A 15,421-nucleotide genomic window follows, 5' to 3' on the forward strand; every position below is an offset into this window, starting at 1 on the left:
GGATATATTTGACTATATTTAGCTTAAAAGGGCAATAGACAGCTATCCAAAAAATTAGCCTTTTTGAACAATACAATTTACTGGGGGGGGGGGGGGGGGGGGGGGGGGGGGCGGCTATCTTCTTTAACTAGAAATGATCAATACGATTATTTAACAAGGTTTTGGTCATCCTTTGAGAAAAAAATGAAACGTGTTTCAGGGGTTCACTATCTAAGGTTCTAGGGTGAATGAGTATGTTACACTTTGCTGGAAACCTTTAATAAAATGAACAAGTACAACAAAACTACAGCTCCCATAAACTTTGTTTTTCAATGCAGTACCTATTTTCTGCTACGCGGTCACAGCCAAGATCAAACATTTGAACCTAACACTAGTGCCTCTTGCCTCTCCAGGTTGTGACGGAAATCGAAGAGCAGCATGGAGACTTCAGCTCCAACAGCCACTGAGAAGAAGGAGTGTAAGGGTTCAGGTCTGGATGGGAGAAGCTTCTCAGAAATCCCAAAGAAGCCCTTGCCCACCACTCTGACCAGAGGTACAGCTTTTTTTCCAATCATTTACCCTTCATTCATTTGGTCATTTGGTGGTAACCGACTTCAGCTATTATAATAAAGTACTCTAGTGTCCTTTTGTTTTCTGTAGCATCATGTACTTATAGAGGGAAACATGATGGCCAGTCACATAAGTAGCTGGTTGCACATGAAAAGAAGAAGACCAAGAGATGGGGGACGCATGTTTCAGAGACGTCAGAGAATGGGTGATGAAAAAGTGTTATAATGAGGTCGAAAGACCTTGTTCTCACCTCCCGAGTGTAAATTTCATGAATTACTAAAGAAGGCTGGCATAGCAGTGGACGACATGGTGTACCAGGGTCCTCGGATAAAGGCCGGGCGGAGGGAAGCACCTTTGAAATGCTAAGGAGACATCGGATGACATTGTGGCGTGAGCGGTATTTCTGCTTAATGATGGGCTTGGTGGCCTGCCACGAGAGGAGCCATTAATTGTTTAGGGATGTGGGGTGAGAAACTAGGACGTTTCAGCGTGCCCTCCCTGGCACCTCCACAAAGAGGACACAAGTTTTTCATACCAGCAAAGAAGAAAAAAATAGTGCGCTTGCCATGATATGAATTATTTAGTCAATTACACTGTTATGATCATTGTGTATTATGTAGACTGTGGTGGTTGAATTTTCATAACCTTGCACCACTGAGAAAAAATAAAGGAGTCTGCTGCACCCATTAGGGCTTATTTGTGCTTGTGTGGTATCACAGAGGTTGCAGGGTTTGCAAGATTCCCACTATAAAGGGGTCATAATTAAAAGATGAGCGCTCATGTTTTCATTAGTAGATGTGTGATGAAAACTCCTTCTAACGAGGTCTGAGGACCTTGTTCGGGCCTCTGAGGTACCAGTGTTATAAATTACTAACGCCTGCTGGTGGAGCCGGCTGGTGGACACTAAAACCCCTCAGGAAGACACACTGGCATCATCTGAGGGGCCACTGCAGGAACATATCATTCAAGTTGTTTTACTGTTTAATGAAGGGCCTGGTGGCCTGCCATCACAAAGCTCAGCACGTCACACGAGGGAGCTGTAAAAGTAGGACGTTAGTTTGTCTTTAGCTAGTTTTAAGCCTCTGCTTTTGTTTCCAATTTGATGATTCTTTTCTTTTTTATTTCAAATTAGCATGCATGTGGAAACCCAAATGTGGGGTAAATTTGAATACATCAAGTAGCTTGGAAACATTCTTTGTAAGATGTCACAGACATATTTTCAGTTAGCTTACTCGTATTTGAAACGGAATTGCAAAGTACTCCAAACTATGCGGACTACATTATAGGTCTCTGTAAGCTTGAAAATGAAACCACACAATACAGTAGTGTAACTTAAGCAGAAACATCCTGAGAACATCCTGTTCACCCTGATCCGCTGTGTCAGCCGGCAACGAATCTCATAACTTGTTTGATGAGAGCTCACTTTGCTCGTGTTTCATAGAGACATGCCTCACCCTGTTGGACATGTCTGTGAGTGTAAAGACATAAGTATGTCTGGCCACTTATGCAGAGTGTGCGTCAGGGTCCAAGGGGAAGCATAGCAAAGACGATAGAGGCCAGGGATGCTGGCACTAGTCCCTATGATAGGAGTCTGGCTTCTTTCTCTGGGCCTTGTTAATGGTTTTAAATGGGCACCCGCATTTCGTGTCACAGCCTGCATCCATCTCGCAGCTACAGGGCATGCTTCCACAGGCTACGGCCCTTGCAACCTGACTCCCAGGCCCCCGGGATTTACGAGTCTGTGTCGGCTTGTGCTTCACCATGTCAGAGTAACATGTGTCCAGATTAGGTACCAGGACTGTAAAACATCTCACGGTTTCAAAGGAATACCTGTGATTGATGCACCCCCCTCCTCCCAACTTCACACCATAAGACTGGCATATGGATGCTCGAAGAAGTGCGGAAGAAGACTGACCGTTTTTCAAATGCAGATCTGCCAACTTGTTGTTTTACGGCCCTTATTATATCCCGAGAAAGTTTGCCAAAGAGAATTTTTCCATCATCCCTCACTTCGGTGTTGACTGTACGAGGCCAGTGGAGCAGACAAGCTCGCTAACACTGATTATTTCTGCCTAAGCAGTGTGTTGTATTCATCTTTCTTGGAGTTCAGCCGTAGCTTGCGAACTCCCGACAGAGATTGATGTTCTTCAGCATAAGAAACCCATCGTCCACAGATAATTATTCACAGCTTTGATGTATCTAAGGAGGATGCCAATGAGAGGCGGCACAAAAAGAAGAAATGTCCTCACCTTTGTCAACACTTGCCGTCTCACTTGTACTCAAACAAGAATACGGCATTAAATCACCCGACCTTTAGTTTTTCTGCATGAAAATGGATCGGCCAAGTCTGATTCGGAGTGGTCACTGGAGCACAGATGGATGCAGAAGAGAAGTCTGGTGTAATTAGTCTTGCAGTCAGTAGAGCAGTGGCTTTGCGATAAGGAGCCGTGTGTTAATCATGGCCATCACGGGTGAGTCTTAGACGGCGCTAGAGTTTGAAGGGTCTCCGAATTGGTAGCAAGGGCTTTCTCTGGAAGGTGCTCTGGAACGGGTCACCTCCCCCGGCAGAGAAAAATGTCCCAGAGCAAAATATACCCCCTCCTCCCCCAGCTCCCTCCCCATCCACAGGCCTACTCCAAAGGGACAGCCACTAATCTTCCTGAGAAAGAGATTTCTGCCTTTCTTTCTGTGCTCCTAAATGAGGCTCTTACGCTGCTGTGGTTCCATAGATTGGGTGAGTGGTGGAGGCGAGGGGGTGGGCGGGGGATTCAGTGGCCAGGGTTATGCAGGGATGACCACATTCAAGCCAGACCCCTTGCCCCCTTTGGTTTAACTCCTTGGCCCTCCACCTTAGCTGAAAGAATCAGAGAATCCATCTCCTGATGCCTGAAGTATTCTACTTAGCAAAATAGAAAAAGAAAAATACAGTTGTTCACGATGGCCATGATGCTCTAACATCCGGACCAGTTCATTATTGTTTTTTGACCAAGGAACAAACCTGTGGGTTAAGTGTATCTTTTCCGGCGATGTTGGTACCAATACCAGTGAAATTCCGCGATACGACACCATTAACCATAAAAACATCATTAAAAACAAAACAAAACTATAAATCCCATGTACTTCAACATACACTCCTTTATTAATCTTTGCATACTGTTTTTGCAAATGTATTAATAATCACTGATGATCCGCCTCAAGTTTCTCATTTATACTGAAGAGATCTTGAACGCACCATAATACAACTCAATGTAACCTGTTTGCTAGCTGTTAGCTTGATTATTTAGCCAAGCAAAACTGGTCTGGCCCATGGCTGCTAACAGCTAACATTAGCTAGCTCTCCTCCTGTTGATTCTACAGATTTGTAGTTCATGAATGTAGCATTATCAGGGTAATGTTCTATCCGTCCCCGGGTCGTTGGAACGCCAATCAAGCCCTGATCCCTGATACCTGCAGTACTGTAGAATAGCAAGTACCATCATGGTTTCAGAATTTTGGCATCGACTTGGCAACAAAGTACATGTTCTCACGACGTTCCCTAATCTTTGCTATTTAAGGAAATACTGCAGATCAAGTTACGAGGCTGTACATAGAAGAAACACATCCCCTGGTCCCGAAGGCCTCCGAACATGTCATGGATTTCATTCAACAGCCTGGTTTCCATATTTGCATCCTCAGTGCGAAAGAATCAGCTCTATCAGGTGTCATCTAAAGTAACGTTTTGTAACAGCATCAATAATGCCTCTACTGATACTTGAGATGACCTGCAAGCAACAAGCTTACAGGAAGGCCTATTGACCAAGTCCCAGTGTTGTTTATTTTCCTGTCAGGGTCTATAGCCACACACTATCAGGAACTCACCGCTGTCCTCCAAGAATGACTTTAAGAGAGACCGATATTGTTTCTGTCCCGGAATGACTTTCAATTTATGGCCTTCATCATCTGCAGAGTCAGTTTACACTATGTGCCTGATATGTCCAGTATGTGCCCTTACTTGGGACTGCTCACATCTAATTCAATGTCACATCCATTTTTTTTGTATTCACATATTCCCAGTCTGCATGGGGAGAAAAACCTGCTAAAATACTTGAATGGCTGACTGGCAACCTGGGTAACAGATTACTTCATGTGGCTCTTACAAACAGTTAATTTGGTCTTTTCCCAAGTCACTCCTCAACTCCCCTTCAGGCTTCCATCCTCACATTTCTGTCTCTCTCTGTCATATCTTGAGTTTCATTTTATTTACTGGCTGGCCAAGACTGGATCTAAATATTAGACATGTTAAGTAAAAGCATCTTGTTTTTTCATAGTTTTTTGAAAGGTATATAAGAAGTGGACGTATTGTCACCCATTGGTTTGTGGACTACGGTTTTGAATCCTTGAATTCAATATTTTGGCCATCTCCATCTTGGTTTTTTTTTTGGAACCAGAAGGTGGAGCGAAGTATAACCAACAACACTGAATTAGACATTTTTAGGCAACCAAAATGTTACAATTAACTTTCATGAACTGAAAACACACTGTGAAAGGGTTAAAGTTCTAATATGCAAACACGGACAACTCCCAGACCGTTCAAAGCTGTGGTAGCAACCTGTCAATCACAAGGTAGCCCCGCCCTAAATCATACCCTGCTTTATGGTCTATTTGACTCTAAATGGACCATAATTTACTAAATGAACATCATGCTGTATTGAAGAAGACTTGAAACTAGAGATTGAGACCATAAACTCATGTTTACTAGAGTCATTTTCTCATATCATCGCCCATCACAGAGTTTCTGGCCTACATACTAAGAGAAGGGAACTGCTGTAGGATGGTGAATTCATCCAGGGATTGTTTGCAAGGGTTTTAAAGCCTTACAGCCTTAGAGAGGGGGCAATTCCCGCCTCTAGGAAAAGGGGCGTAAACGTAAACGGGAAGACGTTATCGTTTCACCGTAGCACTACCAGCCTAAAGTACCATCTCAACGCGACGCATGCGTTGGTCGGTGAGGGGAGTTTAAGTGGAATGCGCCAAACCACCCTCACTGAACAACGTAGTTCCCTCACTAAGTCTGCCTGTGACAAGTTGACTAGCACAGTTGCCAAATGGATTGCAAAAAGCTGTAGACCGATTAATATTGTTGAGGACGAGGGGAAGTTTTGTGAGTGGCAACGGGGGACTCGAGCATCAAAGCACCGCAAAGACGCACAATAATGACAAAAATCGGTAATATGTGATTAATCATGATTAATCCACAGAAACCTGTGATTAATTTGATTAAAATTTGTAATCATTTCACAGCCCTACATTTAATATAAAGCTGTATTATACATTAGTTTCCTGGATTCTTTTTTATGTTTACTTGAATTAAGAAGGCAAAGAAACCACAAGATGAATCCAACCATGGGGTTCAGAGGAATTCTTAACCAGTTTTAAGCACTATCAAGACTCGCTTTCCTAGTTTTGAAAAAGAATGTCTCAAGACAAATGTTTATTTTAGTGAATGCTTACAAGACAGTCATGAAGGCAAATATTAAGAAGGCTATTTTCTGAGCAAATGCCTTGAGTATGACACCCTTTGGAAGCTCTCTAATGTGGTTATGAAACATAAATCAGGCTCAAATGAGAGGACATTTCTGATATTGGTTGTTTCTTTGGAACGCTCTGCCCCCGCTTCAAAGCAGCCAGAGTTAAAAAAGCAACGCGGTATGCTTTGGGCAATGTCTGAGAATATAAATCGCTCTGTACTAGAGACGTCTACAAACACACACACACACACACACACACACACACACACACACACACACACACACACACACACACACACACAGGGCCCAAAGACAACATGTTACATTCCTTGCCGTTTACAAGCAGTGGGAGAGGAGGTGGGGGCAATATATGGATGCTTTAGGGGATTACCCAACACCCCGTCCACCAGCTTTCTCTCCCCATCCCTTCTTCCCTTTTTCTTTTTGAGCTTCATCCTCTCTTAAACAGAAAGCTCTTTCCCAGCATGCGGAGTGTAATCCAGGCCCCTGCCTCTAAGACCCTTCCTGTCTGTTGTGTTTGTCGGCCTGAAGGGAATCAGCCCAATAAGTTATAGCTCTCTCCTCTTCTCTGAGGTGTCGCCTCAGGCAACCGCTTTCTTTTGACTGGAAGGTGCCGCATGTTATCAAAGAACTTGTTGGTTCGAGGTCCATGCCCACGCATTTCTACGCCGTCAACTCCCTGACCCGGTGCAACCCTCCGTGTCCTTCAGACTTGAGCCACCAGCCTGCCAGCCTCGGCTACTCCGCTAATGTAGCCCCAACACTCACAGTTCAAGTGAAGCAAAATAAACGTCCGAGGAGTTTAGACGTGGTAAAACAAAAATGTGTGCTAGCTGTAAACACGGACGGGAGGCGCTTGTGTAAACAGGCCTGGTTCCTACGGCTGAGTTGGTCTAGAGACGGGACAGTTTGTGGTCGGGCTCTTCCGGTTCGTACCCCCGCACACATACCCCCCCACCCCACCCCACCCCACCCCCAACGCCTGCAGACACAGCTGCGGTCCGCCCTCGTCGGAACGCTGCTGGAGGAAAAGAATCAATCACAGCGCTGCACGGAGAAAAAAAAAAGCCCACTCACCCATGATGAGAAGTGCATGTCTGCAGTTGCTGAGGTATCAGACGAGAATATATAACGATAAACACCTTACAAATTTGCATCAACATATGTCTTTCCAGGGAGAACGTCGGTGTGTTTTATTATGTTAATGTTCCAGACTTCCAGACAGTGAACAATAGGTGCCTTTACAATTAATACCTGCTGTAATTGTACTGTAGCTTCCCAAGAAAGCAAGAGGAGGAAATTGATTTTTTACCATCAGTGAAATTCCTCCTGAGAGAGGAGCTGCTTCTTGTAATTACAGATCTAAGGTTTCACTGCTGCTGCTCTCCAGCCTCTGCTAGCATTTAGCAATTAGCCAACTCACTGAGAGTTCTGGGGCACAGCCTCATAGAGCCAGACTTGTTCACACGTATCACCTGCAAACCAACGGGTCAGCTAAGTAAAATGAACTGGGTTCAAACGTTCAAACTAAAATGGTCGCGGTGAGAAACAATAGCAAACCATCCTGCCCAGTCAGCGGCTACGTTTCAGTGGAGGTGGAGGAATTCCATAAACATTTATGAAAAAATAAACTTTGACGATGTATGTTCATGGTCACAGCCCCAGGAGGGTGAGTCTTTCTCCAGATGGAGTGTGCGGCCGTGACACCGGTCATCCTCCATGGACTCATTCCGAGGACAGGACGCAGGCGAGTCACAGTAAACTGTGCAACCAGCAAAATAAGCAGCTGAGGTTGCCTCAGTAAATACAGTGGACTGCTGTCCCTTCCCACAATTCATTGGCTCTTTAAAACATCGTCCTAAAAACTGGATCACACTGGAAAAACTGAAAGGCTTCTTAAACAAATGTCACATATCAAATTTGGCTTCATTTTTGCTTCCTGCAGTTTGTTATTGATTTTCCTTTTTAATATTAAGGCACAACTTTTACTACGGCTGTTATAGTCTAATATTTTTAGCAGTATGATTAAAATCTCATATCAAGGGTCAACACATTTGACAATTGCATCTCAGCGTCTTCTTCAAATGGAGCTGCTCAGGTTTCATCACGTGACCTCAGTGGAATGTTGGTCACACGATAACAAGTGGACACCGAAGACCATATTTACAGCGACGGATAAAAGGAATCGTTAAATAGGAAATGTGCTTATTTGATATCTGTCTGAATGAGAAGAGAAAATCATGTCTGTGTGTTAAGTATGAAACTAGAGACAGGGAGCGCTTAGCTTAGCATAAACACTTGATTCAGGGGGATACAGCTAGCCTAACATTGACCAAAGTTTAAAAAATACACCTACACGTGTGGTTTTAGGGGAAGGTGTCAAAAGGTCTTTGATGTGCACTTGTTATTTGGGGTGTAAAAAAATATTGATACGCTAATATATACAGGAGTATCGCGATATGTCGCTTTATGATACTTTATCGATTCTCAAAACCATGATAGATTTATAATCAATATTTTACGTGCAAGGATTTGGGGCACACAGGTGCTCAGATCACACAAAAAGAAGTGCTACTGTATGATGTTGGATGTTATAGGGACTGTGATAAATGCAAATGCAGATGCCACTGTTGTGATTGCATACAGAAGTAAAGACAAATACTATAAAGAAGGAATTCCAAATGGAGGCTGGTTGTCCTGCACTCTTCCTCTTGTACCATTCTTTTCTGCGGGTTAAAAAAAGGACTTTCTGCCAGCCATACGCTACAGTGTCATATTCTTTGTGAGAAAGTCATTCTGGACTGGGCTGCTATTAGTTACACTGCTCTGTAATCACAGCAAAGCCTGTCATAAGGCCATTGTATGGTTGTCATGGTCCAAACAAAATGCTGCCATATGGAAAACTGATTTGTAATGTAATTTATCATACAGCAGCAGGAAAGTGGAATAAAGACAGTGGTTCTGTAACAGCTGGGTAGCAACAGATGATTGAGTGCTGAGCCTGGCTGGGGTTGGCAGTTCACTTTTTTGGTATGAAAGGCACCACTACGTGTCCAGAAACAGGATGTCTGAGATTTAAATCTGAAATTCTTACCCAAACATTACATGTGATACGATACATTTACTCAAAGTGCTTTCAGTGCTTTGTTTGTTTTTTACTTAGATGGCCCTCAGTACAATTCTATGGTTGTGGTGCAGCAAAGTAGATGTTGTGGAACATTAAAACTATGACTGCTGTAGATATAGTTTCAGCATTGACATTGCGATGTGTGCATGTGCAGTAGTCACAATGCAGGACGTGCGTTGTCGGCAAATGACCTACGTCATGCTACAACTTTGTTGCCGTTTGATATTTTGCTTGGAAAGGCACAGGGGGAAGGTCGCCTGTGGCTCTTACCACAAGCTTTATAGCGCCCCTCGTCGTACATCGCCGCCTCCCCAGGCCGGTGACTTCATGCTTGCTGCGTGGGTCAGGGCTCTCTTTGCAACTGTCAACCATGGCGGACTTACTCAGTGCGAGGGGTCTGCTACAATGTCGGCAACCCGCCTGACTTGTTTATTTTTACCATTCATATCTATACAACCATGGTGTTTATGATTACAATTTTAATAGAACACAACATTTCTTTAAAGTTCTTCATGAATCCAGCCTCTTCATTGCGTTCTGAAAGTGCACCGCATTTAGAATATACAACATTTTCTTTGTATCGCTAAATATATCATAAACATTTTTTTTTAATATTGTGCAGCTTTAATTACAGCAAGGTGTTGTGATTTTGTGGCTATACTTTAAACCAGAAAGTATGGAAGCCCATTTCCCCCAGCAAAAAAAATGCACCATCACTTTTGCTGCATCAATCTGTAACCATGACACTGACCAGATGTTTCCAGTTGCTGTTCAATGAAGGTCGCCACCTCAGCCACATCGGTGTTATTCTTTCTACACCAGAGCTGCTTCTTGCTTAAAATCCTCTCACGGGTGCGTTTGCTGAGTACAATCCCCCGTGAAGCAGCAAGCAATTGAAGTATTTCATTTGTTGTAAAGCCACGTTTAAAGTCTTCAATGTACTCACAATACATTTATATGTCAAATGTAGGGTAACCTGCCAAAGAGCTGCTTCTATGACTGTTAAATTATCTTATCATTTCGACTTTCTATTTCATAATTTCTCTTTTTTTTTTGTGATTTCTTTTTTTTTTTTGCCGGTGGAAATGGGCTTCCATGAGACAGGCTATGTAAGAACTTAAAGAAATGGAAACTCATGAAATCATGTATGACGCAAAGCGATAAATGTTGCTCAGAGAGAGTGTGAAGTGAGCGATAAAGAGCAGGAGGGAGAAGCCTCTTCACAAGGCAACATGTGATGTTTTGGTCCAGCTACAGATGAACAAAGACGTTCCACTGTTAAGCCTATGTGTTCAAAGTCATCCATTTAAATCATACAATACCAACAATAAAAATACCCTCAAACCCTTTTCTGTCAAATGAAGTTGCATAACTGCTAATTTAAAGTTTTCTTCTGGGGAGATATAATTACACTCTTCATTTTGCGATTACTGCGACGAGGTTCATTGCTGTGCTTTAGCACCATTACGTAAGTGAAAGGAGGCGGCTGTCTAACAAACAGTCTGCCAATGAAAAGGGTTCGTGAATGAAAGTCTGTGTGTTAGTATAGCGTGTAAGCCTGTTGTGTTTTGTTTGCCAGGTGATTTCCCCGACGGTGTTAGCTAAGCCCGAGAATATTTGGCGCTGGCTTCAAAGAGCAGCAGGGTCATCCCCTGGCAGCGGCGAATACAGACATGTTCACGGCAGACATGGCGCTGACGTGCACACTGCAGGCAGACTGTTTGTCAGCTTGACCACCGTCATCTTACATTTAGAAGTTTGTCTCAGGATTTGTACAGCTAGTTTCAGAAGAAGACCGTCCATTATTCCACACTCACTCACTCTATATTTCCACACAGTGGTGAAACAATTAGTCAAGTGACAGAAAAGCTGTTCTTCTATTATTGTAAATTAAATACTTTTTGGTTTTAGACTCAAAACAAAAGAGGCAATATGAGGACACTTTGGCTCTGGGGAATGGTGTTGGTAATTTTCAGATTAGATCTTCAGATGGATAGTTTTTAGAACAGATCACTCTATAACGAAAACTATCATTAGTGTCAGCCCTATACTTACATTCACACACAATGTGCAAGGTAATATCCTATAAGCTGTGTTTAGATTTGACGCAAGGGGTTAACTGTGGTGCCCCAGACCCCTGCTGCGTAGGTGTCGATTTATAATTCGTGAATTGATAGCACCGCCGCAGGACCCAGCCGTAGTGTGCTTTAGTTTGACTTCTTCGCCAGGCTTTCAGTTTGGTTTGTTTGTCAGCAAGGTTACAGAAAAACTACGGGCTGATTTTCATGACCCTTGATGGAAGGGTGTAGCATACATTTTGGAGTGGATCCGCATCACAGAGAAGATCCACATGTCTGTCACTTATAGAAACTGCCATGGTGCGCTGTTAGTTTGTTTTGTTTGTGTCTTAGTGAATATGAGACCCTTCTTCCATAATAGCCTGGTCTGTTACGTGTAACATGTAACATTATTAAACTATGTTTACCGCAACTGTTGCACAAAGTTAACCAGGTATCAGGTTAACTGCGACAGAGGCATTTAATTATCTTCTTATTGTTTCGGTCTTTCAGTGTGGACAGGGAGTTTAATGATAACAACCTGAAAATCATAGCGTGGAGGCATTTTTTAAAATTTCAGCCAGCTTACTGTGGATATTTTGTCTCACAATCACCTCTGGACCCTGGTGGCTTAAACGGCCTGTCTCCAGATTGTAATCTCATCAGAGATTATAAGGTAAACTGTCACGGTAAAAGATTGTACCGTCTGACGGGTTGTGGCAAGGTGCTTCTTCCGCAAGCACAAGGTATCATATCACTCAATGCACACGTCCTCAGGGAGCTTTCAAAAGCTGAAATACTGAGTGGAGCCATTGATGCAGCATTTTCTTCATTTTGAAAATCATATTTATTTGTCACCATCTTGACTTTATAATTAATGCTAATAAAATAATAAGTGTTGTAGCATTACTGGCAGTGTGTGTGTGTGTGTTTCAGGGTATGCTTTATCCATGAGCGCACATTCTCTGAGTGTTAGCTTTGGCGGACAGGTTTGAGATGCTTAGGCGATAAAGGCACTGTAAATCCTCTTTATTCAGCAGAGTTGTAGTCTCAGGGAGAATCTGGCCCATCTGAAATTCCCACGGAACAAAGAGGGAGGCAGGGGGGTGACGGAGAGGAAGAGAGGGAGAGGGTACTCAGCTGAAGAGGGGGTATTGTTTACATATCAAGACGCTTCCTCTAACTCCCAGGAAAAGCAGTAATTTACCGAGCAAGGTTTTACAGTTTAATTTCTCCATTGTGCTGGGGGATAACGCCTTAATTATAGAGGAGGAAGTGGCCCTAAGCCCCGGACAGAGGGCGAGGGCTCACGGAGAGCCTCACTGAGTTCTGGACCCCCACTTCTTCAGCCTCGATCTGGATATCTCACTCCCTCTTGGCTGTGGCCCTTTTGCCTGTTGATTAGCACTTGTGGGGTGTCTGGGCACTGGCCAATTAGTGCTCTGCTCCAAGTAATATTTCCTTCCATGAGGCCGGACCAGTTCTACTAGTGGAGACTTCTAGGTGTCTTGGGGGGGGGGGGGGACTTTCACCCTCTACAGACTGGAAATCACTTCACACAATCATCCCAACTTTTGTAACATTTAATACAAAAGCCATCTAGTAGCTACTGGGTAATATCACATCCAGACTGGTTCTCTTGCACAGTTAGTCATAATGACAGACATGAGCAAATATTGACCAAAGCTATAAATGTTCAAGGTATACGGGGTCAAATATATGGATACTGCAAAGCTATCCATCAACCACTTGTTAAGTTGTGTATTGAGTTTGAAGAAATGTGCTGAGTGTTTTGGGTTTTTCACGTTTTTTTAAATGCAGTTTAACTTCTGAGTGCCAAAAACTTAATGGACGTTTTCTCAAGACGTTTTCACATGATTTAGGAAATCTCAGTTTTACTTGGTTACTTTGATAAAATAACTATTTGCCACTGTATCCTGAGAGTAGTACTTGACACAGTAATCTGTGAACAGGTCAGGTTCCTCTGCGTCCTCATAGTGCCGTTAGGAACATCTTTTAGAACCGAGAAATGATTTCGTTGACTGATGAAGATAATCGTTACGACCTGCTAATTTATTGAATCAACTCATTCAGAACATGAAGCCATCGAGGACAATATATGTTCTTGTTTGCACGCCACAAGGTGAGAATAATTTTTTTTGTGAAAGCTTTATTTAGTATAGCGTAAGGCGTGACTGACTAACTGATGCAAGCGGCAGGGAAGCTGCAACAGAGCTGTATTTACATGAAGTAAAGTCAATACTGGATGGCTTGTGATCTGGTGAAATGAGCCTTGTGCATATATCGTGTGTGTGTGTGTGTTATCCTGAGTGATTGCTGTAGAGAGGGTTAATGCCCCAGAACTTGGCAACAATAAAACAAGCTATTCATTTAGTGTGACTCACCTCTCCTCACAACAAGGACAGCTAACAAAACTAGCCTAGTTATGAATATTTTTCTGATGTGAAAGAGTCTGTGAAGGATTATATGTGTGTTTCAGCTCAACTGTTGCCTTTGCTACACTCAGGTAGTTTGTGTTGCCCTTGCCATGCATGAGTCTGCCCTGGGAGAAGGAACAAAAAATGATTGCAGAATTCTGCTATTCAGGGCTGCAAATTGTATTCTGATTTCACTGCCAAAACACTTTTAGGTTTAGAGGCCTGTGTTGATGGTACTATATTTACATTCTTGGAACCTTTTTTATAAAAACTTTCCAAAGCATTTAATGCTAATAAATCTTTGTTTCTTTCATAGCTACTAATGCAACACAATATTGACATTGCTACACCTCTGATCTTTGTGAAAGACAAGCATCTCTACGCTTATTAACCTCTGTCTTTCTCTTCTACTCTCTAACTTTCTCTCTCTCCCTACTCCTCCCTTCTCGCACTCTACTGCCACACAGTTACTAGCACCATTAGGCTGTCATAACACGGCACATATAACCCGAGGTGATCCCAGGACTGAGTGAACCGAGCGTCCCCGGGGGCGAGGCGCTGCGGCAGCCAAACAGGATTGCTACCTCATGGTCTGGGGTGATGGGTACCACATGTAAGCGGAGGCAACTGCTGGCCCTAATAGGAGCCGACATGTGGCGGTCTGACGGGGAGATCAGATGGCTCGGACTGGCCTATCGCTTTAGTAACAGGGCTATGTGTCTATAGGCCCTGTGTTAGAGTGGTTTGCTTCAAATAGAGACTTTGTACAGAAGAAACGCTCACTCATGGCTCCCCTTCCGCCTTGGTCTCGCCATCATTGTAGAGCGAATCTGGCTTGTTGGAATTCATACGTTCCACAGACTGGCCATTTCAGTGTCTCGCTCAAAGACTCGACAACATGCAGACAGTAGGAGACGGGGATCAAACCGTCAACCTTTATGGATTTCAAAGACTTTGAAAAATGAACTTTGTAAATGTGTTATGAGGAAGGAAACATACTCGACGCATTTGTTAGACCTCAAGGATGATTAAGAATGAACGTAAACATAACTTTGGTTTGTTTACACAAAAACTCCACAGAGCTCCTGAAATGAGTCGAGTTGGATTGTGGGTAATGTAGGCATCAAGTGTAGACAAGAGAGAAGTCATGTTATGTAGATATGATGTGTGCTTTTAGTTGCCTGTCCTGGACAACAAATGCGTTGCAATCATAGACTGTATACAAAGATGGACGACATGACATCTCCCCTAAAGTGAAGCCAAAAATATCTAGATCGCCCCCTGGTGGCTGCCTGCAGTTTAGCTCATAAAGCCCGCCATCTCAATGTAAGCAGGTGGAACTTTCTGTTTCATCCATAAACTGTATCTTTATATACAGCAGCTAATAGATTTTTATATACAGTCCATACGGCCACAGACCGTGTTGCTAGCTAGCTTAGCAACATCTCCACTGACTGTAATGTTCTCGAGCGCACTCGGACGGGCGTGTGTGATCGTATCCACACAGAGAGGTGTGTGATTGGGCGGTTGTGTGGGCGGGTTTCGACACCGCGGCTCCGCCCCCCGATCACTACTGTGCAGACTTGATGATGAAGTCAAAACTCAAAATGGCAGCACCACTGTCCGGGATGTGCTGATAGTTGTTACATGTGTTTGCCTACGTTTATTTACCATGCTGGTAATTTTAGTACTTAGAATCTGTTCGATATTAAACAGGAAGAA

At 43.3% G+C, this 15,421-nt stretch overlaps 1 protein-coding gene across 1 annotated transcript in view; it reads left to right on the forward strand.

The window, feature by feature from the left end:
* Positions 1–417: 417 nt before the first annotated feature.
* gli2a (GLI family zinc finger 2a) overlaps positions 418–15,421 on the forward strand; it is a gene marked incomplete at its 5' end in the record, with an annotated part of 67,359 nt that continues 52,355 nt past the window's right edge. The window contains one exon of the mRNA XM_079170144.1: positions 418–532. Coding sequence (XP_079026270.1) covers positions 418–532 — 115 coding nt within the window. The remainder of the gene's footprint in view (positions 533–15,421) is intronic.

This window comes from Pholis gunnellus, assembly GCF_910591455.1.
Source record: "Pholis gunnellus genome assembly, chromosome: 12".
In the NCBI taxonomy this organism is placed as follows: Eukaryota; Metazoa; Chordata; class Actinopteri; order Perciformes; family Pholidae; genus Pholis; species Pholis gunnellus.